This window comes from Accipiter gentilis, chromosome 8, assembly GCF_929443795.1.
Source record: "Accipiter gentilis chromosome 8, bAccGen1.1, whole genome shotgun sequence".
Lineage (NCBI taxonomy): Eukaryota > Metazoa > Chordata > Aves > Accipitriformes > Accipitridae > Astur > Astur gentilis.
In genome coordinates, this window is record NC_064887.1 from 11,493,155 (window position 1) to 11,513,653 (window position 20,499).

Below are 20,499 nucleotides of genomic sequence, written 5' to 3' on the forward strand. Positions count from 1 at the left end.
CTCTCAGGAACCTTAATTTGTCAACTTGTTTTACAAAATTGTTCATATACAATTGCTGTATGAAGTGAAACTTGGAAACATCAATGTTTTGAGTAGATGGTATATCTAAAAGAACCCTTCTTCCCCTTCCCCTGAATACCTGGTTGTGCCCTAAACAAGAGAAATTGGATTTTCACTGTCTCTCAAATTAAAATTTGCATATTTAATTCAGGGATTATTATTTGAGGTGCGAGCAGGCAATAGACATTCAAGTACAAGTCCTGCTTCTTTGGTTATAAAAACAGATTTCCACAGCTCAGCTTATGCAAAGGACCTTACCTATATTTTTTTTCTTTGGCTGCTTGTAATTTACCAGTCAGCTGTTAGACAAGAGAACAGTGAGGATCATTCATTTCTTCCAAAGCAGCTTAGCTGAACTAGTACTACATGTGTCTTGCATCATTTTGTTTTTAAATTCGGAAGTGTTGGAGTATATAAAAGGTCCTTTTCCTTCAAATTGTTCTCCACAAGATTCCTCTGTCACATTTAATGAAATCATGCATTTCTACCCCTTGCTTGCACAGTGGAAATTTCTGAACGTTGTGGAAATGACAAGGTGTTTTGTTCAGACCAAAATCTAAATGATAAAACTGAAAATGAGTTAATCTAAAAAGAACCAATACTTTAACTGTGCAGGGAGGGCTCTGAAGTCCATACAATTTAAGTTTCACTGAACTTTCTCATGGGAGATGTTTACCATTAATATTAATTTGCATTTTGTCACTTTTAAGTTCAGCTTGTATGGTGGTAAAAAATGAGCTTTCAGTTGTTCCTCCTATGTTAAATGTATGGCACATTCCCTACCGCTTTCAAGAAAAATCAAGGGTGACAGTCATTACTATTAACAGCAGGAGTCAAACTTGTGCACTGTTGGTAACTTTTGTGGAATGTGTGTATACTGGATACCATCAAAACTTGCTTCAATCCAGGGGTTGGAAATAGGGGGTTGGGGAGGGGAAGTAGGCTGCACATACGTGCCCCCATATTCCTGAGTGGTTAGGAATGGGACAGGAAGAAACAACTTTATGCTTAAGCAGCGAAATGCAAAGGGAAGTAATTTTCTATTTATGCAGACCAGCAGTGGATTACTTGGCTTAAACTTCCTTAAAACAGAACTCTGAGACTGTTCCTTTTTACGTAAAACATTATATGCTGGCCTTTGCTTGTAGTCAAATTAGTAACTTTCCATCCTGAGTTTGAGCTGTCTCCTGTGCTCTCTTGGAACTGCAAATTCAAATTCATTGTAGTATACACACATGATTTTGTTTCATGCTGAGATGTTTAAATAATCAACATTGAGGTATGCAGTATCTGTGAGTCTGAATTTTTTTTTTTACTTTTTCCTTCTTTCTTAGCATATCCAGTACTTCTTATTAGATTAGTTTCTTTACAGAAAAAAAAAAAGAGGGGGGGAAAAAAGCCCAAACCACTTTTCTTTTCTTGTTTCTTATAGGTTTATGGGTGTCTGTGTACATGAAGGACAGCTGCACGCACTTACTGAGGTAAGACTATTTCATGATGTGCATACGCAATATGAAACAGTTCTCAGGCCAGATTCTGCAACTGCTGTTCACCTTGAGGGATAGTTTCTTTTATGGTGACTAGTGACATGCTACTTGCTATGCAGTGGGAAGACTGTAGAATCAGGCCTTGGAACTGTACTTGGCTCATAGCTCTTGTATGTCTTTTCTCATCAGAAGCGCTTATTAGGATAAAAAAAAAATCACAGTAGGAACATAAAATTTGACTGATAATATTCTAAATGAGAGATGTGGATTACTGTTGAGCTGCCCCTAAATATTATTTGTTTCAGTGACATTGCTTTGTGTTTCAGTCTTATTTATACTCTGGTTGTGTGTACATTTCACAGGTGAATCAGGGATGTTTCACCTGGGTGATATTAGTGTATTCAGTCCCTGCCACTTTCTTATTTGAAATAACATCAAGATTACAGCTTAATCTGGGTCCCATAAAAAGGAATTATTCCATTGCCCATGTACTGTGGCCAAGATCTAGGTATCAAATGAGAAACTGATGTCTCTGTTCACATGAGTCTTCCCACGAAGTTTTACCAGGTTGTATGTTTAATCCACCTGTGAAGTGCTCAGGAAAAACAAGATGGTAGTATTCTCTTGTTAGGAATAGCGTTGCCTGTTTTGAGTCAAAATCAATAAAATGTTTTTACTGCTGTTTTAGTTTGAGTACAGATTGAGGGGAAATGCCTGTTTTGTAAAGTTAATGTTTCTTATTTACTTCTGTTTTGTAGGAACTGCTTGATTAAAAGATTAACCCTTTTCCACCCCCAAAGACAAATATGTTATTAATTAGCAATTAAAACAGATTCCTGGTATGCTTGCCAAGGACTACTGTAAAATGAGAAGATCAGATAGCTGTATGCCAACTGACAGGATACGTGTGACCATCACTTTCTGTAACTTCCATATGCAACTCTGAGGCAAAGATGCACATATGTGGGCAGGGAATTTCTTTACCTTCTGGGGTGACAATTCTGCAATTCTAGTTCTAGCGACTATAAGAGTGATGCACACTAGTTAACAGTGGCCGTATTTCTAGTGTTAGAGCAAAGGTAAAGACATGTTCAAGATACAGCGCATGTGAGGGGTCCTTTGATATGAGAGGGACAGTTTATTTGATCTTTTCCTTTTTTTTTCCCCCCACTGTGCTCAGTAAAGGAAACATTTCTAAGATTTGGCATTAGATGGCTAATCAAGTCCTTCAGGCAGGCTTTGCTAACTTTATTGCCAATTTCTTTTGGACCTCTGATCAGTTAAAACAGAGAGGTTTCAGGCCCTTCCACTCACTAAACATGTCCTAGAAGAGATAGAGCTTCCTAACGCTTCGTTCTGGCAGAACGAAATCTTGGCAGATCATCCTCAGTGTGCTTTTTTAGTTTTGGGTTTTTTTTGTTTGTTTGTTTTTTCCTCCCCTTCATCCCAGTTGCTTGCCATTTAAATGTCCCTCCCCACCCAGAAAGCCAAGAAAATGAAACCAGCACAGATGCTTCCTCATGGAGAGCTAACTTTGTAGCTGCTGGCTTTGTACAGCTATTTTTGAGTTCTTGGCAAGCAAATAAATCTAAGAAAGACTTCAAAGAATAACTTTTTATAGTTATAATTCAGAACAACAGAAGAGATTCCTGAAACATCTTGAGACCAAAGAGGAAAAGTTTTAGACTGAAGAAGGTTGCTGCAAAATTCTGAGAAACAGAATAACTTTAGTGACATATTATAAAAGTACATGTAGTGATTACTGCTTTTCTGATGTGGACCAAGGTGGACATTTAATGCCTTTAATAGGAAAAAACAGGACTAGAGGCCATCATAAATTGCTGTTGTAGGGAATCCACACAGAATTTTGTCCAATACAGTAGTTGTTCTTTGGTTTTACAGAGCTTTTGAAAGTTAAGAGCTGTGTATGTTCCAAGTGGTGGAATTAGTTGTGTTTTCTGGCAACAGTAGTGGCATTTTTCATCTTGAAGTGTGTGTAGAGTAATAGTTGAGTTCTGAAGACTTCTGGAGGTTAGAGAAGGGGGCTAAAATGTCTGGCTGAAGGAATTATCAGTAAGATGGACGTGGTGAGTCACCAGTTCAAATATAGCCCAGGAGGATAAACAAATAAGCCAGTGTCTCATGGCATTTTTCAGCTTGTGGTCCAAAAAGGTGGTCTCCTAGCTTCCAGGGCTCAACATAATTGATGCTAGCCTGACGCTACTAGCACTTGGAGAACTTCTGCCAGGGTTTTACTTCTTTGGAGATGAAACTGTTGATTCAGAGGGCCATTGCTCAGTAGGTGTCTGAGTCACTGCAAGGAGAATCCTCTCTCGTACTAGCCTATGCTGGACCTGTTCTGTAAGGAGCTTAATTATCCATTCTTGTGTTTTGAGAGTACAGTTGATGATATGCCTAAGTAAAAGGGATACAGCATCACTTAAAGCTTATGTCTGAGGGTGTGATGGGGAATCGTGTTTATTTGTATGTATATGCTTCCATAACAGAAGTTGAGAACTTGCGGCAAATGTTCAGTGAATGGATTTAGATGACTTGTGCGTAATAGCCTCCTGTGCTATTAACTGTCAGGGCAACAACCACAAATGGTGTTAGAAGAGTCTTGAGGATTTTATAAGCCTGTTAAGGGGCTACATTAGTAATATACAGCACTTTATTATTGGAAGGCAGAGTCTGAAGTGTTACAGATTTCTTTTCTTGCGTGTTTAAACACACAGGAGGCTAAACACAGTGGATCGTGCAGAGCAGGTTTTTTTGCTTGAGGAAGGTGTTGATCATATATAGGCCTTGGGTTTTTCCCTTTTGGCAACATTTTACATTGTTTTAATTGTCCTCTCAAGTGGCTTTTGTTTTTAAAACTGTTGGGCAAGAAGCAGTTTCTGTTTGTTTTGGTTTGTTTTCTTCAAAATAAGAATGGAATTGTTTAATTATAGACTGCACTAGGACTTTGGCCTTGGTCTGAATCCACAGTCTTATCAGTTTTGAAAATCCAATATTGTTTTTGAAGTTCTACTAAAGCCAGAAGCTATGGCATATGCCTCTTCTGAAGTAGTTCAGTATCTATCCTTAGAGTCACAGAATGGTTTAGGCTGGCAGGGACCTCTATCCTTGCAAGCACATAGTTAAGAAACATTTAAGGAAAGTGAAGTAGATGCTTTAATAGATATACCACTCAGATGAGTTGGCAGGCATTAGACTGCCTCACTAGCTTTGAGCTGATGAGCACATATTCACTGTGCTCGTTTTCTGTAAAACCAGCAACTGGGTATTCCTTTCTCAGTATTCAGCTCTAATCTGTAGCTAGTGATTTGTTTCTGTAGCTACAAGAATCTGCAGGGCTTCCTACTGTACTTGCACGCCTCTCCAATCTAATTTCAGCCTCTCCTTCAAGCCTCTGTTTTCCGGCCGCCTTCCTAATCTGACAACTCTATTTGCTTCCATTTCTTAATTTCCTGGCACACACCATCCTCAGACTTGGAGAAACTTGTATAGTAGTACAGGCTCTGGTGTCAGTTAGCATGAGATGCTGCTGAGCTTTCGGAGACCAGATCTGAGCCACTGTCAGGAGGTTAGCAGGCAGCATACACTGCAGGGGATATGAAGCTGTGAGCCAGTTAGTGTGGAGCAGCCATGGTTTAATAGCAATAACGTACAATCTTAAAACATACACATTTACCATGGAATGGATGCGTGAGGAAGCACCCATTTTTGATGAGAGACAAACAAATTTGTGCATTGCAGGTTCTATAGGCCTGTACTATTACACTGAAGCAGATAACATAGCATACAGTCTAGCATATAAAAGCCACTTAATACCTTTTTGCGGATCTTAAATTATTTGTTGAACTCTGTTAAGCAGGTTTATCTGAATTTCTGAGAGGTCAGGCTAAAATCTTGGTACGATTAGATGTACATATATGCACAGAATGAGTCATAGAGCTTGATACTTCCTTCTTGAAGGAAATGAAAGCCCTGACAGCGGTGTGCATAGAAGATGAGGAAGGGAGAGTTATTATGTGTTGATAGGGGTATCTTGAAATTGCAGTGCTTCACAAACAATAGCTGATTGTTACAACAGAAGTTTTATGGCTATTAATTCATACTGGATGATAGTAAAAAAGTGCAGAAATGCTCTGCTGCCACAATGTGAAGCTGTAGCTTTACTTGCTCAGTGCAGGATCTGACATTCATTAGAGCTTTCTCAGGCAGGGAGCAGGGCTGTGGCAGTGTGATAGGAACACATGATCTGTGATGGAGGGGTGGACAGTATTGTGTCAGCCAGCAGCTGGATCTGCTGTCTGCCTGACATGCCTCTCCTGCAGTCTTTCAGTCTTTCTTCTTGCTGGTGTACTACCTAGTTAGTCCTTCTGATTCCATCCCAGGTATCTGGTGTGGTATTGGATATTTCATGGGTCTGAGAGTATATTTGGGCAGCTTTGGTTTTAAGGTGCTGGATAACATAGCATTGGAACAATGGTGAGATAACTCTAAGTGGCGAGCCAGTCTTTCTGTGCACTTGGCTCCTCCTGTGCATCCCATTTGGTGAGTTCTCCTTATCAGCTGCCTCATACACTGCACCTCACAGGTGCTGTGTGCAGGGGTGCATGGAAGTGCCTTGAAGTCTAAAATGTTTCCTGGGTGCTCAGAGTGGTGGTGTCTGCAATAATGCATGCTGGCAGTGTATAATATAGACAACAGAGTTAAATGTGGCAAGAAGTGCTGTAAGAAGAATCTTGACTGCTGCTTTAACTTTTTTTTTTTTAAGAGAATCCACAGAATTCTTTGAACTCGTGCACATTTTCAGTTCAATTAATTTTTTTATGGTTGTGTCATAATCCCCAGGAAAAAAATTTACTATGGAAATCCTTCCAGACATGTTAATTTTTGTCTTGGACAATTTTGACATGTTGCACCGTAATAGCTTACTGAATTCGACACTGCTGTTTTTACCATCAAACGCAATTCATTGTTTTGAGACAAGAATGCTGTTATGTAGCAGTTTGGAAAAGAGTTTTGGGGTTTTTTTTCCTTCCTTGCACAGTGTATCCCTTTTGTACTCCTAAAGCTCATCTTAATGGAAGAGCCTGTGGCTTTTGAAGTGAGAGGGTTTTTTTAAGTTCCTCTGTGATAACTGAAAACTTTCCTTCTCTGCTTTTCCTCCCAACAGAAATAATTTAAGTAAACGATAAATGCAATTAGTAGAGTTTCAGTGTTTGGAGACCTTCCATTTTTTAGTTTTTTTTTTTTTTTACTTTTGGAGATGGCACTGGTTGGGAAGAAAAAATATTAAAAGCTTGAAATCCTAAGAGTTGTACAATTGTGCTGAATTATCCTTTTACAAGGAAAGGAAAATAAGTTCTTCAAGCAGAAAGTCCTTCTGATACACAGCTTTCATAAGCAGAATGTATCATTAAAAATATTTAATTTTCCTTCTTTCATTTTTCCTACCCTCAGTTCTTAGGCACCTTTCTATGGAGAGCCTTTGACCCTGGAATGGAGAAAACCAGACAGACATCACTTAGGTCTCCTCTTCTAAACCGTTATGCTACAGCAAAAATTGTAGGCATACATTGCCTTCCAGATGGCAACTGCACACTCTTGAGAGTTTTAAAAAGCCCTGGAACACCATTCCTTCTCTATTCTTTCCTCCCCCCATCTCCTGTAACACTTGCTAATCCCTATGGTTATTCTACCAGTGTGATTCATATTGTTTGAATAACTTTAGTTTTAGTTGTGTAGCTCTGCAAATATTTAACTTGGCTTTGGTGATCACAGTAAGCTAGCCTGTCAACCCTAGAGAACTAAGTGTCTTTAGAACTGTAGTTCCTATTATCAGTCATTCTGCAAATATTCCATACAGCAAAGGAATTGTTCCCAGTTTAGGTATTACCTGTTTACCAGCTCAGGTTAAGTTCCTGGCTAAGATGGCTCTGGTGGTTGTCCCTCAAAAAAAGAGAATAGCTGCAGTGTTAAGTTGATTAGCCTGAGCTTGGAGACAACTGAAGAGAAGATAAAAGTTGTGTTAAAGGTGGCACCCGGTAGAAAATTAAAAGAAATGAAGGCACTCTCGACTTCATCCTGTTAGCAAATGTTACTCATCTGCTGGATACTGCCATACCATTTCTAGCAAAAAAACAATTTAGAGAATTATTAGGGAAGCCCTTTACTTCATGCAAGATAAAAGGTTTAGGTATTACCTAATGTGTACAGTCAAGCCATACTGATTAGAGGCTTCCAGATCAGTTTGCATTCCTTAATATCTTGTACTTTTCATTAGCTACCCTTGCTTATTGAAATCTTCCTTAGACACTTTATATAGTTTTTCTGACTGTAGTATTGAAAAACGAAAACTCAAGAGGAGGACCGAAAAAGCAGAGGGGTAGGGAGACTCTAGAGATGTTTCGGTCCTTTTTCTCTCCTCAGATTTGGTCCCTAATTCTTGTCCAATTTGGTCTCATTTGCATACATAAAGCATCTTCCTTGAGTGTATTAGAGGTCTCAGGCAGTATGTCAAGTTATTTACATTATGGTTTTGTGGAACTGGCAACTGCTGTGCCTTTCTGGAGGAATGAAGTGAGCAACAGTGCAAACTTTCTCTTGGATGTTTTTGTTGACGGCTGTGAGAATATACCTGTTAATTCTAAATATCTTTGTTTTAGGGGAATGAGTCTTGATACAGAATAGCATAAAGATGGTATTTACTTTGAGGTAACTTAAAAAAAAATTAGCATGCTATGATGACAAAGGATATCTTTCAGATGATTTTCAGCAGCCAACAGCTGGCATTTTTAAATGTCTCCTGGCTTTAGGGTGCTGCAGAAGGACTGCAGTTTAAACTTTGTAAGAACTCTAAGTATGTATAAAATTCTGCAGATTAAATTGATCCTTATGATCTCTCAGCCAATGAATAGCATGACCTGTGGATTAATACTGTAATAAATCTCTACTTGCGGTCTTTATTCTTTTTGTCCTTAGTTGAGATATTTTTTGTAGCATTCGTTAGAGCTACAGCTTCATTTTACATACTTCCCTGGGAATAGGAAGGAGTTCTCTCAGTGGTGCTGTACTGGTGCCAGTGCTGAAAAGTGTAACATGTAGAGGCAATCTGGGCCTTTGCAAGTGTAAAACCCAAGTACCAGAAATGTAAGTTTAGCGTTACCGAAAGCATATCAGAGGCATCAGATCCTCTGTTAAACTGTCGTTACTTTGTACCCTTCCTGGTATGGACTTGGTGTTAGAACTGAATGTATTTAATTCCAGGAAGGTATGCTTTGATGACAAGAATGGTTATGTGGTATTAAACTAGAGTACCTATTGCTATTATTTGCTTGCCCCTTTTGCTGCTTTTGTTGCAGGACCGGAAGTCCAGCTAGCACACATCTGTGTTATTTCCTCTGTTAATTTGGTTGTTTGGGTTCATTAGCTTTTCCCTTACAGGAGTCATTAAGAGCCAGGCCTTGCATATATTTGCTTCAGGGTCAAGAGAAAACCATTCATCTGGACCCCAGGGATTTGACCTCTAGAGAAGAGGAATGGTAACCTTGTCTGATGCAGCAGTAGTTTTACTCCCCCTTAATGACTGAGGACTGTGTGAGAAGTTCACTGCAGGACCTGAGGAGAAGAGTAAGGGTCATGGCAGGAGAAGTAGGATTTAAAACAGAGTAGGAAATAACTCTGGTGTTAGGAAGACTAGGCTAGTCTGTAATGTAAAAGGTGAGAAATCACTTCATTTCATTGCAACTGGTTTTTTCCAGCACTAAAATAGAATGAATGCATCACTTAAGATGCCTGTTAGGACTGTTCACTATCTGCATAGTGTTTTATGCTTCTGTTCTTGAGAAAAAGCACTTCTTATCTCACCACAGAAAAATTGTTGCAAGCTAATAGGTGGTTTGAAATATCTAGTTAATTCTATCATCCTTTTTAAAAATACAAAGAACTGTGAAGTCTTTTACTTTTTACTTTGGGGAACAGAATTAAGGTGAACCTACAAGATGCAAAAATCTCTGTTACTGTGTGCCTGCTTACTGGAACTTGTGAATATCAGCTCAATCTTTTTGGGTTAAAATAACAACCAACTGAACGTGTACAGAAAGACAAATCTATTGCCTGCGCTTTTGACTTCATTGCACATGAACACCAGGGCTAAATTAGGAAGAACTGAAAGTTATCACCTTTGTTGTCGCATACAGCAGCTATCAGGAAACAGACGTAAGTAATAGGGACTCTTCTTAAAGCCAAAAAGTTAGGAAGCTTCTGTTTATATTCCAAGATGAATGTGTTTATAACATGGTAAACCAAGTCTCTAGCAGTATCTTTTTGAAATTTTAAAGATCCTGAATCTTTAAAGTGATAAGCCTTGGGATGTGCTTCAGATTTCTTGTATCAAAGTATCATTTTTAGCTTTTGCTTAAATTATTGTGACATTAAAAAAAAAAGATATGTATAAATTTGAATATTAGGTACTCGTATGTGTGTATGTATCTGAAACAAGTTATTTTAATAGCTTTGTCCAGGACCACATGTAGACCTTGTGCCTTTTCTTTTTCCTGTGAAGCTTGCAAGATGATTCCTAGTACGTCTTTGATCATTTTGAAATACAGTTATAATTTTTTTTTATAAACTTGGTTCAGTGCAGACACTTCCCTTCATGTCTTGATTGTTTATAATAGAATTTTAAAAGTACTTATCAACACTTGAACCATATTTGGTCTTAGTTTTGCACTCTTCACAGCATATGGACTGTCAGTTTCAGTTTTGCTGTAACAGTTCACTTAGATTCTCAGTTTAATTTATAAAAAGTGGCTGAATGCACTCTCAGCAAATGTAGATTGATACTTGATGACCACCTCTACCTCATCCTTTCTCTGTGCTGTACAAGGCATCATACTGTTTCATCTTCAGAGTGGTGTCCTTTTTAGCAATGGATTCATTCTCTTTAGAGGAGTACAGCATGTCTCTCTTCAACTTGAGAGATCCATGTATGAAAGGCTTAATATATCTGACACTTCCCGGCTTGCAGAATTGAAGAGATCCATTTCTGTGCCATTGATCCTTGTCAAGAAGCATGGGTAGCTCTAGAAGCACCCATACGCTGATGCAGTATTAACTGGAGAGTGCTAGACTAACCAACTGCATTGGTTTGGGGGAGGGTTGTCTGCCCTAACTATATTTTTTTTTGAAAGGGTGCATGAAGGCGGGGGGGGGGGGGGGGGGGGGGGGAAGAAATCCCATTTCCAGTAATGATTCAGTCTAGATTATCAACTCCAGGAAGACTGAGTGAGGGTTAGAACAATGTGAGTAGCATCATGCTGTTTTATCAGCTAAACATGTTTCATTTTTGTTGAAGTAATGCTGTAGGCACTTGTACTGAGCCTAGATGACTGGTTATTCCAACAGCTGAAGAGTTGCAGACTCTGGTACCCATCACTGTACCTTGTATGTGAGATTTGAGTTAGGCTGATTAAAGGTAGAAGAAGTAAACCTGACTCATCTATGCAACAGTGGGTGCAAAATTAAATCTAAACATGGTACATGTAATAAGTAAATTAGACTGTTCAAAGTAAGTAGAGTTTAAAAAGCTCGTAGAAAAGGGAGGGTAGTGTTGGTGTTTGGAAAACATCACACTGTTTAAACCTTATGCTATAACTTTAAGGCTTCATGAATTATTTTGTAACACAAAAAAGCAGTGTGTCTAAGTGAAGTTATTTCACAGAAGTTAGGACAAAGTACATATTCTTTACTTTGTTTATACTGTTTAGCTTAGGAACCAAATATTTTTGTGAATTAGTTAAAAGGAAAAAAGACTCCAGTCCCAAACACAGCTTGATGCACTGCACATACCAAAAAAGTCCATTTAAAATCACACAAGGGGGCCTGGCTTTCAATGACAGGAGGCAGGAAATTTAGTGTTCTGGCTGAAATTCCATCTCCAGTTCATACTCTTGCAGCCTGATGTTGTGGCATATGTGGTGTGCTTGACCCTTTAGTTCTTCCTCCAGCAAAAAATGATACAGGCCTCCACAGGAGTTTCAGCTAAGGTCTGTCTGATTTGTAGCTTTGCAATTTTGAGTGCTTAAATATCAAAAGTCAGGTTCTTGGAAAGCGTGTAAAGGATCTTACTTAAGTTAGGTGATCTTTCCATTTTTTTTCCTACATCTGATGGCTATTTACTTTTTCATTAATGAAAGCTAACTATCTTGTCTGATTGTAGTGATGATTAAAGACTTAGGGTTTCCAGAAAAACACTAAACAGAGGATTTTTTTATTTTTTTAATTATTTTTTTTAAAACTTAGATTTTGGGTTGGTTATACCAAGTTAGTCCCACAGAATGCAGGGGCCCCTGTGGCATAGCTTCAGTTTGATAGGAAGTTAAGTGCTGCTCTACCTGGTCACAACACTTGTTCTGAGGACAAGAGGAACCTTTAATTACTGAATTTGTATGTGTTTTCCTGTGGCTGTATGCCTAATATGATTTGACCAGTTCCCCCCAAATGCATCTTTTTAAAGAGAGTGATTTTGTATCATGTACATGTGCAGAATTAGATTAAGTAAGAGAGGTTCAAGTGGGTCCTTGCTTTACAGAAAGGTGGAATTAATTCTCAGAAAGCTGCAATAAAAAGCTTAGTTGTGGGAAACAGAAAGCTGACAAAAATGTTGGCTTATGGAGGATGCAAGCTGGCCTTACAGGCCCTCTCTCAGGAGGGAAGTGCTGGCAGATCAGTTAAAGGAAAAATCTACTGTGGATTGGTGGAGGCCAGGTAAATTAAACACATGGGGAAAACTCCACAGAGAAAGTCTCTCCTTTTACGAAAAGCAGACAAGCAATGAAAGTTGTTGAAGCACCGCATTGTGCTGAAGGCACAGGGAAACTGCTAGATACATTTGCAATAGGTGGTTAGGAGAGAAGGATGGGTTCTCACAAAGTAAGTTCAGCTGTAAAAAGTACTGTAATCAGAGACACTAAAGAAATCCTCATGTAAAGACAGAAGCCAAGACTTTGAAAATATGAGTCTGACTTCAGGCTCATAGTCTGTGTTTATGCATGCAGGTGCTAGATCAGAACTGATGAGCAACCAGTTATTTCAGTGAGAACTACTGCATGTGCAAGCTTTTGAATTCTAGTCTCTTTCTTAAATGTCTGTGTATGAGCTTAAGAGCTCACGGTTAAGTGTGCCCCCCCCCCCCCTTTTTTTTTTTTTTTTTTAAATCTTGGCTACACAGACTATATGTTGGACTTAATTCTTTTTTTCCCCCTCTCATAGAAGGATGATTGACTGTTTCATCACTTCAGAACCTGTAATAGTGCAGAAGGAATATTTTTTATTTAGTATTTTAATTGAGATAGTTGTATCTATATATGTTGTGTTCTAAGGAAGGCTTGCTAAATATTTTGCTGGTGGTAACCTCTTCCTACTTCTTAGAATGTCTCAAGGATAGGAGAAAGAAAGATAAGAGGCAGATAAATGTTGAACTGCAAGCAGCAAGCTCCATTATTGTCTCATTCCTTCTCTTCCTTTCCTGCATGTGTGTGGCACACGTGGGTGGGGGGGGTGTGTGTGATGTGTGGGTTTTTCTGGGGGGAGGGATTTTTAGTATCAGTGTTTTGACACTCAGTGTAAGCCTAGTGGACCATTTGCTGTTGTCTCAAGCAAAAAAGAAAAACGTTCTTGAACTGCAACCCCTGCAATTCTTTTATTGTTGCTTTCTGATATCCTGGAAATATGTCTAGGTTAATAAGATTGAGAAGATGCAAGCTTCTCAACTATTATGGTTTGAGGGGGAGAGAGGGGAGGAGAACTGAATACTGCCTTGAGGACTAGATTTTCCTGTTTCTTGTATGTATGAAGAGATGCAGTCCAAACAGCTACTGTGATGCTGGCGCTTTAACTTTTTGTCTGGGATTTTGTTCTTATATATTTTCCAGTAAATTCAGTTTGTAGTGCTTTCTCTTCCTCCCCCACTCCTCTTCACCCTGGACCCCAGGAAACATACTCTGGAATTAACAAGTGTTCTGTCGTTTCACTTCCTCATTTCACTTTACTTATCAGCCATCCAAACCATTCAGAAACTGAGTTGTAGGAGAAAATTCCTTTAATGTTTGCTTTTGTACACCACTATTAATAGGGGATCTTGGTGCATTCTATAATTGCTAATAAAGCGTTTGAGCACCCTCAAATGTAAATGGACATTGTGGCACCGCTGGAGTGTTGAGGCTTGGAAAGTCACTCTGAAACAGCTCAAAAAAAAGTACTCCTTGTACAGAATTTATACAAAGTTTGTACTATGAGCAGTGTTTGTGTGCTATAACTTTGCGCTCAGTAGATCCTTGTAGCTGTTTTACAGCCTTCAAAAAATGAAGCAAGCAGGTTATTTATGTGGAATCTTGCAGGCATATAATCTGTGGGCCGCTACTGCTGGTATCTTTGTGGGGAAGGTGAGAAAGACCTTATTTAAATAAAAGGCTCCTTGTCGGGGACTACAGCTTGCTTCTAGGCAGAACTGAGTGTCTAGAATGTTCAAAGCGCTGTCATTATATATAGAGCCTTCTGCTCTTAACAGAAGTGTTATTGTAGAAACGCTGTTTCTCTTGCCTGTGTCAGCAACAAGGTACTTTATCTTCTGTGCCCATGTGCTAATTTATGCCATTGCTAGCTTGCCATATCCCAGATTCTCATCTGCACTGAAACTAGGTTCTACTTAGAATCCAAATGGTTGTGACTTCAGATTATAAATGCAGGTTTTTTGTTAGGCCTTCTTTGCTTTCTGTTTTTTCTACTAATATAATTACAGGAAAAATGGTTATCAAGGTCAATTTGTATAGATATACTGGGAGTGTCTTCCGGTTCCAAAATAAGCTTATCCTGAAGTATTTCAAACCCTTCATATGTATGGGTTGCAATAGTGCATTGTTGCTATGCGCCTGCAGTTGAAGCCTGACTTAAAGTAATCTGTTTCTTGCAGCAGGCAAGCAAGTGAACATTAAATTTTGCTTGAATGGCATGACAGGAAAGGGATAAATTCAGCATGCTGACCATAAAAGCTGTTGGATGTAGAGAATTAAAGGAAGACAAATCTTGCCATATTCTTTTCTATGCGAGCACTTAAATGTTTGGAATGCAACAAATGGTTTTCATTACAGCTCCTTCCTGAGTTAGCGCATGTTAATTCTTGTTTGCCCTTATAAAATAAGCCATGTCTGTACATGCCTTTTTAGAAGGAGGAGCCAGTGAATCAATCAATGCTACAACTGACATGGAAGAACAAACGGAGGTAGATCTGTTGCAATTTTTGGCTTTTGGTTCTGAGTTCTGATGAGTAACCAGGCTATGACAATTGCATGAGGAAGCTTGCCCTCTCCTCTATGAGTAGCTGACACTTTTTAAAGCAAGATTATTTTCATCCTGTAATGGTAAACACCTTTAAAGAAAATACATCATTTTTTATTAAAGAACTGAATTGTTTGTGTTGGTTGAAAAGCAGAAGATAAATTGACTTTAGGCTATAGACTTTTCCTTTGGTTTTCAGCAACTGAGGCTCAGGAAGCAAAAGTGGACTTTAGAGGAAGACTTTTGGCTTTTCTTCTGTCCTTTCAATCAGCCTATTTTTCCTAGCCATTTGAGCCCTTCTGGTCTCTCACGAAAAAGTTTGAGCTTTGTTCTGAAATGCGCTCACTTCACCTGCATGTTCTGACTCTTTCAGTACTTGTGGTTTTTCTCCCTGGCAACTTTAGTTCACGTGCTGTCCAAAAGTATACTTGTACAGCCCAAATTAAACATCCAACTTGTTCTGGTTTAATGTTTAATTTATTTTGTTTGGTGCAATCAGTGTGCTAGATATTTAATGGAAATGGAAGGTTATTGCTTAGAGGTATTTGGGTGAGGTGGTTTTGTAGATTTTTTTAAACTTTTTTTTTTTAACAAGTGGAGGTCTATGAACTACCTTAAAAAAAAAAAAAGTCAGTTTAATCTGGTAGTCAATCTGTGTATCAACTTGTAGTATCTCATCTTGTAGTTTTGAACATACTGATACTGTCATTCTTTTCCAGTTCTGCACAGTTGAAGCTAATGAAAACAGTTTGGGGAAAGGAGGATATTTCCAGTCCTCCCACTGTAGCTAATTATGCCAGTTGTGGCAGAAGGGTACATTGGCTTGTTGTCTTGCAGCCAGCAGCCTTCAAAGTAGTCACTTAGGGAGTGCTGAGTGTGACAGATGACTGTTAAACATATGAGAACCCAAGATTGGGTTGTGTCCTCCTTGAAATGGGTAGTTTAAAATTTTTTTTAAACTTCTGCAGAAAGCTGAGTGAAAAGATCTCAACTTTCTTTTATTAGGCATAAGAGTTACCTTCTTCCAGCATTAGAAATGATACAAATAGCAAGCTCTATCTCTTTCAACACTGCTTCAATGCATTTGTCACCAATATCTGCCAAGTTACTATTTTGCTTTCCATGTTTCCCTTTAGAGTCCAACTATGTAGTCTGGCTTTTGCTCTGACATCTCTCCTACTTCTCCACACAGCCATGATTCTAGTTTCTCTTTCCTGCTGCTTCTGTGTTTTTCATTTAGCTTCTCCAGTATATACATTTGTTGCTATCTCAGTGTTTGCCTTGTAGTGTTCTGGGTCCCCAGAGCTCTTATTCTTTACTTACCTCATTTGGTCTGTCATAAATGCACTCTTCACACCTACTTTTCTTAACCACTTAAATGCGTTGTCTTTGGCAACATTTGGGCTACTGTCTAGGGGTGTCTTGTGGTTATTTGTTGCTTTTTAAATGGCAAACTGTGACATTTAAAGCTGAGTAAATAGCAGGCCAACTTTTTTCTGGCTTTCTTCTGCAGTATCTGGTGGTTTATTTATATTAGACCTACACATTTTCAAAGTAGCATTGAAAACTCTTTGCAATTCCCTTCAGTCTTCCCCCTCAGTCTTGGCAATATTTGGAGTCTTTGTTCTTGAGCAATAACTGCTGGAATCATGTGAATCTGATGTGCCTCTTCTTTAAAAGCTTCTAGCTCTCATATTAGTGTGTTCAAACCTTTATTTTGAAGGCTAAAATCTGACAGCTGAAGTTCAGTATTAGTCTCTTGAAATGAAGCATGTAATGCTATGTGTAAGTACCATTATATGCTGAATTTCATTCCATTCCTCATTTCATATGCTTGAGTCTGATAACGTGACTGTAAGTGTCTTGCAAGAGAGCAGTCCTATTATCCTATTCGTAAGTTAAAATAGCATGCTTCCCTATGCCCTGACTGTTGTGTGGGAAAGGGTTATATACTGCTGCTTTTGCATTTCATAGCATTAAGCTATAACATCATAAGACTCCTCAATGCTCTTTGATCCAGAAAGCACCTATAGCTTGGCTGAGCTTCTGAGTAACTTGTCCTTCAAAGAAGCTACTGCCCTCTTTCCTCATAAGGTTCAAGAGAGGTGTAACATATACAGTTTCATTCTAGCAATAAAAGTATGAGCTCTTACCATGGATAAATTTGTAGGAAAAGCATGTTTTTGTGAGCTAAAATGGTCTTTTAAACCAGTGTTCAATTTGCTGTGTTAAGTTGTAGTAAATGCGAAAATAAACAACCTAAAGCACACACTTTCAGACTCTGGCAACCAGATAAACTAACTGTTGGTGTCCTGTTACATGACAAAAAGCTAGCAGTAGGAATAATGGGTAGCTGTTTCACTGCAACCTGATGATACAGAGTTTGAAAAGGTCTGAACACTGCTCCATTTAGCTGTGAGGTCTCTCTATGAAATGTAGTGACCTTTGCTTTCATTGTCATAGCCGGATCAGATCTCTGCTCCAATTGCTTGTACGCTTACGCAATGGCTGTTGTTGTTGTAGTAGAATAATGCTTTGAGATGATGTGTGCTCTGTAGCCTTACTGTACCAGCACTGAAATGTTTCAGGGACAAAACAGAATCCAGTATTCTCTTTGGGAGAGGTACACTTATTATTCTTTAAGATATTCTTACCACACAGCGCTGGTTTGTGCTAGTAAGAGATTGAGAACAACTATTTTTCTCTCAGTTGCCTTGGCAATTAGGAAATAATGTACATAATTTTGTGTCTATTCTGAAAAGGCATTGTTGAAGGGCTCTGAAGAAAATAGGCCATCGGGCTGGCTGTTTGCATTATCAGCCTGAATGACCGGAAGAATTGGATTACTTAAGTGACACTGAGGGAGCACTGAACTCTGTGTGGTGCTTGCCTTAAGCACAATTCGGGACTCTGCATGCAAATATTACCTGCTGGCCAGCTAAAATCTGCGGTCAACTAGAGTCTTAAAAGATGTCTATACGAAAATCTTCGTTCAGTTGTTCATGTGATGATTAGCCCGCTGTGCTTCATAGAAGTATACTAGAAATCAGAGCCAAAACCAGAACTCAAATCTCTAGTAAATGAGGTCTGAGCACTTGCTAGGTGGCAGTTTTGGATAGGAGCTTTAGTGCGTTTTGTATATGTGCTAGAGTCAGGTTTGATTCTTGCTCTTCCAGCTCATGCACGCTGTGTCCTCTGTGTGTGTCAGTTTTCACGCATCCCAAGCTAGAATCCAGTCCTTGCAGTTAAGATGGCTGAATGACCCTGCAAGGCAATTTCACTGGAAGAGTGCTGGGGAAATAGATAAATTAGATGCACTTAATGAATATGACAGCAATGAATCAAATCAGTAGGATACCTTATTGAAAAGGAAAGCACGAGCATTCTCAAAATAGTAGCTAGCTATTGTCACATTTCAGTAAGTATGTCAATACTCTTACGGATTTCTTGGTTTATTTTATTAGCATTTCTGGAGCAATGGTGTGGCACAGTTTAACCTTAACCAAAATAGAAAGCCAGGCCAGTGATTCCTTTCCCCCTTGCATTCTCTTGCCAACAAATTTAAGTATGGCAGTACTATATAGATGGTCTGTTATTGCCCAGTCAGAAAGGTGAAATGGTTTGAGATAATTGATAAGCATCACTTTATAATTGGCTTATTGAGCTAGGTGCTTTAGTGCTTTCTGTTCCAGGTTGGATTTGATGATTTGAATGTAACTGGATGAGAAGAGCTGCTCGCACTGTTCCATGGAGGCTGGGAATATATATGAAGTTAATGTAGAAATCTTATTCAGTATTTTTTCCTTAAGCATGCTATCAACTTGTGATTTTTTTTAAAAAATCGAATTATATTGAGCAATGTTTTTTTTCTTGAGTGCTCTGTAAGGTCATCTAGCTCCCTTAGGAGTTCAAATAAAAGCAATGAGACAGATCAAAGTTGGAAAAGCTCAAAGCAGTATTGTTTCCAACATTAAGTCAGGTTGGCTGTAGTTCTGTCTAGTTGAGTCTTGCAAATCTCCAAGGATGGAGATTACATAGCTCCTGAGTGACCTGTTCAAGACCTGCTCCACTCTCCTGACACACGAACTCCTAGCATAAGGGACAGGTTGTTTTGGATCTCTGGCTTGCACCAGCCTGCAATTTCTAGTTTCCAGTGTAGTCATCTGATCAACTCTCTCCCCCCCCCAGCTGCAGTGCCTGGGTTATAGCAGTCCTAAACATTTCATTTTTATCCTTGGTGTGTTAAGTCTTGTTTGCCTTGATTCTTGGAGAGGGTCCAGCAGGCATTTATTTTGCAAAATGATATGCACTAAGCACAAATTTCTGAGTAATTAAACTATCTTGACTTCAGCACAAAAGAGAACAGTTTGATAGAAAATCTTACTACGTAAGAACAAGTTAGTGCATTTTAAAATGTCAGTCAGATTACTCTAGAGTTCAAGAGCTTTCCTTGCCTAATTGTAAAATACAAATACTTTTTTGCCTGTTTGGTCTAGAAATGGCCAATACGAGGAAGCATTCTGTTTCTCTGTACCTTATTTTGAAATCCTTTCCTGTATATCATTGTATTCTTTCTCCTGCTTTTAAGTCTAATGCAAAAGATATGAAACAGCATTTTGAAGTAGTCATAAGAACATTAAATTGCTAAATATTGGAGCATTTCCGAGACCCAGGCACCTTTTGTGGGATTGCCTCATTGGTATGAGAAGATAGTTGATAGCAGCTCTAAAATCTGGTCCAGACTGGAGCTAATTGTCAATCGTTCTTTGAAGAATTGAGTGCAAAGAAGGAACTGTTGTACTCACCCTTTGCCTTGATTGTTGCTCAAGGACAAAAGGTGGGTGCACAGCCGCGTGATCAGGCCAAAGGTTCATATTTAAAAGTAGAAAAGCAAATGCTGAGGGTGAGGCTGCTTTGCCCCTGCCGTGTCCATGTGCTGCATGTGTATTTCCCGGCTGGTCCATCCAGTCGACGGAGCTTCTGCGAGAGAGGGGGGTCTCGTCCTGGACTGCCAGTGAAATGTGCTGCTGTGCATGAGCTGGGATGAACCCCGTCCCCGAGGGAGGTGCCGTGTAGCCGAGGGGAGCAGTGGAGACCCACGGTGCTTTGTGGTGCCCCCTCCTGGTAAGCTTTGTGACAGTTAAAATTGGTTTGTGCATCATCTGCCCGAACAATTTAACCTCGTTAAATAGTAACCTGTGAAAGTTGTGTATCTGCTGAAAAAAGGTTCTCAAAATTAACCGATGAGCTCAGAAGAAGAAAGGGCCTGACTGTAAGGAAGAAGCTGTTTTTTGTAGACTGTCCAGGAGGCGAGCCATGAGCCCTGGATTTACTAGTAGAGTCTGGTTTATGTGTCCATAGTCTGAGGAGATCAGCTATATCCACGCTGCATGATGTGTGGTCCACGTTTGCCTTGTGCCCAAGGCTCCAAGACACAAAGAAGCCCAACAAAATACAAGCAAGTTCAAAGTTTCTGAAATAACAAGAGCTGCAATTACGATTTTTATTTTAATGTGATAATGGTGGCAGATGTTTTGTCTGGGTGAATGATACAAGAAAGCGCAAAGCCTCTTCAGAGAGAGTTGGAGAGCTGTCTAGCACAGAG

At 39.2% G+C, this 20,499-nt stretch overlaps 1 protein-coding gene and 1 long non-coding RNA gene across 2 annotated transcripts in view; one reads left to right on the forward strand and one right to left on the reverse strand.

Moving 5' to 3' along the window:
- The window catches only part of TESK2 (testis associated actin remodelling kinase 2), an 85,710-nt gene that overhangs the window by 36,783 nt on the left and 28,428 nt on the right, over positions 1-20,499 (forward strand). Inside the window, exon 4 of the mRNA XM_049807631.1 lies at positions 1,493-1,541. Coding sequence (XP_049663588.1) covers positions 1,493-1,541 — 49 coding nt within the window. The remainder of the gene's footprint in view (positions 1-1,492; positions 1,542-20,499) is intronic.
- Positions 15,511-19,954, reverse strand: LOC126041653 (uncharacterized). Its single transcript, XR_007506932.1, has 2 exons — positions 19,700-19,954; positions 15,511-18,185 (listed from the first exon to the last, which is right to left on the reverse strand). It is a non-coding gene; the product is annotated as an uncharacterized LOC126041653 (long non-coding RNA).